General features: G+C 56.1%; 1 protein-coding gene across 1 annotated transcript; it reads right to left on the bottom strand.

The window, feature by feature from the left end:
* Positions 1 to 1,229, bottom strand: LOC309414655 (olfactory receptor 14C36-like). The gene has a single exon (XM_082012013.1). The coding sequence runs from the start codon at positions 1,155 to 1,157 to the stop codon at positions 219 to 221; it is 939 nt and encodes a 312-aa protein (XP_081868139.1). The 5' UTR covers positions 1,158 to 1,229; the 3' UTR covers positions 1 to 218.
* Between the last annotated feature and the right edge of the window lie 2,227 nt (positions 1,230 to 3,456).

Genomic DNA, 3,456 nt, shown 5'->3' with positions numbered 1-3,456 from the left:
AGACCCCTTTTATTGGTGAGACACTATCAGGGAGGCCGTATCTGACACCGTGTTCAAAGCATTTGTGAAAGAGTCAGACACAACAAAGTGAAGCCCCTAGAGAAGTGGTATGAATCCAAGCAGTTACCTATTCCTATGATTATCACAGGGGAAAAAAAAAAAAGCAGAGGCCTGTCCTGAGACAAGCTCTGGGTACTCTGCAGAGAAGGTGAGGCAGGTTACTGCTGGTGGAACGGGGGACATTGGATCATTCTCTTCATCGCGTCCTTGAGCTCCCTGTTCCTCATGCTGTAGATGAAAGGGTTCAAAGTTGGAGGTACCACTGAGTACAGAACAGCCACCACCAGATCCAGGGATGGGGAGGAGATGTAGGGGGGCTTCAGGTAGGCAAAAAATGAAGTGTTGATGAACAGAGAGAACACGGCCAGGTGAGGCAGGCACGTGGAAAAGGCTTTGTGCCGTCCCTGCTCAGAGCGGATCCTCAGCACGGCCCTGAAGATCTGCACATAGGACAGCACAATGAAAGCAAAATACCCAGAAACTAAGCATGCACTACCCACAAGGATCCAGATTTCCCTCAGGTAGTCTGAGTCTGAGCAGGAGAGCTTGAGGATCTGGGGGATTTCACAGAAGAACTGATTCACAGCATTGCCCTTGCAGAGTGGCAGTGAAAATGTACTGGCCGTGTGCAGCACAGCAGCAAGAAACCCACTGCCCCAGGCAGCTGCTGTCATGTGGGCACAAGCTCTGCTGTTCATCAGAGTCCTGTAGTGAAGGGCCTTGCAGATGGCAATGTAGCGGTCGTAGGCCATGATGGTGAGAAGAGCACACTCTGCTCCAAGGAAGAAGACAAGCAGAAAGACCTGGGTAGTACATCCCAAGTAGGAGATGGCCTTGGTGTCCCAGAGTGAATTGGCCATGGATTTGGGGACAGTGGTGGAGATGTAACCCAGGTCGAGGAGGGAGAGGTTGAGGAGGAAGAAGTACATGGGGGTGTGGAGGCGATGGTTGCAGGCTATGGCGGTGATGATGAGGCCGTTGCCCAGGAGGGCAGCCAGGTAGATGCCCAGGAAGAGCCCGAAGTGCAAGAGCTGCAGCTCCCACCTGTCTGCAAACACCACAAGGAGGAACTCGGTCACAGAGCTGCTGTTGGACATTTTCTCCCTGCGGACCAAAGGACCTGTACCACAAGGAGAAGACAGTGACAAATGACGACAGACTTCTCTGTACAAAACAAAAGACACTTCTACATTCTGCCCCCGCCACACTCACCTGCCCCTTGTGCTGCTTGGCAGGACCTTGGTGCAGCTCCCTGGCTGAAGCTCTGTTTTCTGCTCTCTGAGCGTGCTGTGATGAGCAGGGCCTCGGCCTGTGGGCTCCCAGACATGTTGGACGTGCTCTAGGTCAGAGTCTACCTGGCAGCAGTGGGGACTTAGGGGCCAGGTCGGAAAGATTCTTTCTGGTGAAAACCCCTCTTACCATTGAAGGGCTTGCCAGCATCTACACCCCCAATCCCAGTCACAGTTGACTGCATAAAGAAGTTTTAGGCTTCTGTCTGTGTTTTTGCTTTCAGGAAGCTCTTCCCTGCACCCCCACCCCAGCCCCATCTCCTCCAGGGGGTCTGCTCTGAAGCCAGAAATCCTGAGCATCTCTGCTGCACTCGGGCCAAGCAGCCGCGATCCTGAGAGGCAAAAGGACTCTCTGTTGCCTAGTGCAGGGGAAGGTCAGCCAAGGGTCCCAGTGACAGTGTCTCACAAAAGCACAGCCGGCTCGTTCCCCACCCCCCGACGGCATGCCTCAGAGCCCACAGCTGAGAGGGAAGCTGGGACACCCGGTTCCTATGGACGTGTCTGCATGGGAGGCCCCACACACTTGGTGCTGACTCTTCAGCTGAAACTCCCATCCCCAGAGAGCCTGGCAGCAACAGCAAGAGCAGCACAGAGAGGTGGGGAGACGAGAGGAAAGACAGTAGTGATCCAGCCGGGGGAGGCTATCAGGAAGACAGCAGGCACTCCAGAAAGCCTTCCCCGTTCCCAGCGGAGCACACCACATCCCAGACGGTGATGCCGCAGGGCACTCAAACCACGTGCTCTGCTGTGCAGGGCGAGACGGGTACGTGGCAGGAGAAAGGCACTGCACCGCTTCTGGCGCTCAGATGGATCAGGAAGCTACTGAAGCCCTGAACCCCACAGCTGTGAGCACAGAGGCTGGGCTGGGTGGGAGAGGAGAAGTGAGGGGGTTGCTCACTGCAGGGGATGGCAGGAGGTGCCTGTGTATCCCCTGAAATTAAGCACGTCCTCTCACTGCTTTGAGCATACTCATGAGAAGTGCCCTCCAGAGATGTCTAGGCTGTGAGCAGGAGCTGTGAGCAGCCCTGACCCATGCGCCGTTCTCTCAACAGCAGAATGACCCTGCCCTGCCAGGATAAGTGTGTGGCCCTGGGACAGCCCTGGGCACCCCTGGGTGCACACCCAGCTTCACGCTCCTGCAGCTGTCCCCAGGAAAAGTGAGACATCATGCCCTGTCCCTCTGACAGCTTGACAAATAATCACGGCTCCAGAGAAAACCAGCCCCGGGATGTGCCAGCCCTAGAAGACCCCTCCAGGACACTCGTCTGTACTCACCCGCAGCCAGAGACTTACCATAGTAAGGGCTGTGAAGGTTTCTCTCCCAGTGAACTCTCAGCCCCCTCCCAGTCCACAGTGCCTTCAAGATCTCTCTTGCCTCTCTCCTCTCCCTTTGCCACCCGTGGGCAGTGCCCCCAGCCCTGCCGTGCTCTGCAGAGGAGCTGCTCCTGGGCAGAGCTGTCTCTCTCTTGCGCTTCCTACTTGCCATCAGCTCCTCCTGTCCCAGGAGCCCGGCCCAGCTCAGGAGCAGAGGCCCATCACAAGGTATCACCTCCTTTACAATGCTCGTCTCCCTCCAGAGATCCCTGGAGCTCCAGGGCTGACAGCTCCTGAGAGGCGGAAGGGTCACGCCTGGGGAATGTGCTTCGAAGTCAACTGAAGCAATGGCCAATTGTCCCTCTCTAAACAGCCAAGAGAGACTGACGCCAGCAGCATGCTTTGTCCTGCCAGAGTGTGGTTGCCTGCAAAAGCTGTGAATGTTCCCCTCTGGAAAATGCCATTTGCCTGTCCCAAAACAAAAAAAGGACACACAGAGTGGGACAAGGAGGGGGTTGGTTTCCACACTGTAGGACAGGGATTCAGCTGAGGCCATGCAGACATCTTGTCCCGAGCTGGAAGTCCTCAGGCTAGCAGGATTCAGCTCCCCCCATGCAGCCCACAGACCCGTGGCAGCTGGGGTCACCCCTTCAGTGCGGCTGTGCATGAAAGGGGTACCTGGGTGTGATTCCTCATTCTCAGCCCCTTGTCTTCATTCAGTGGGCAGTCAGTTGCTCACACACAGAAACTTGGTGATGATGGAGGTGCCAGGGTGGTCCAAGACATGCGCGAG

Source organism: Phaethon aethereus (genome assembly GCF_964289735.1).
Source record: "Phaethon aethereus genome assembly, chromosome: 30".
NCBI classification, from domain to species: domain Eukaryota; kingdom Metazoa; phylum Chordata; class Aves; order Phaethontiformes; family Phaethontidae; genus Phaethon; species Phaethon aethereus.
The sequence above is the reverse complement of the archived record's forward strand: the minus strand, read 5'-3'. Positions and strand labels throughout refer to the sequence as shown.

Coding starts and splice junctions, on each gene's coding strand:
- LOC309414655 (XM_082012013.1), bottom strand. CDS start 1,157: ATGTCCAACAGCAGCTCTGTGACCGAGTTCCTCCTTGTGGTGTTTGCA.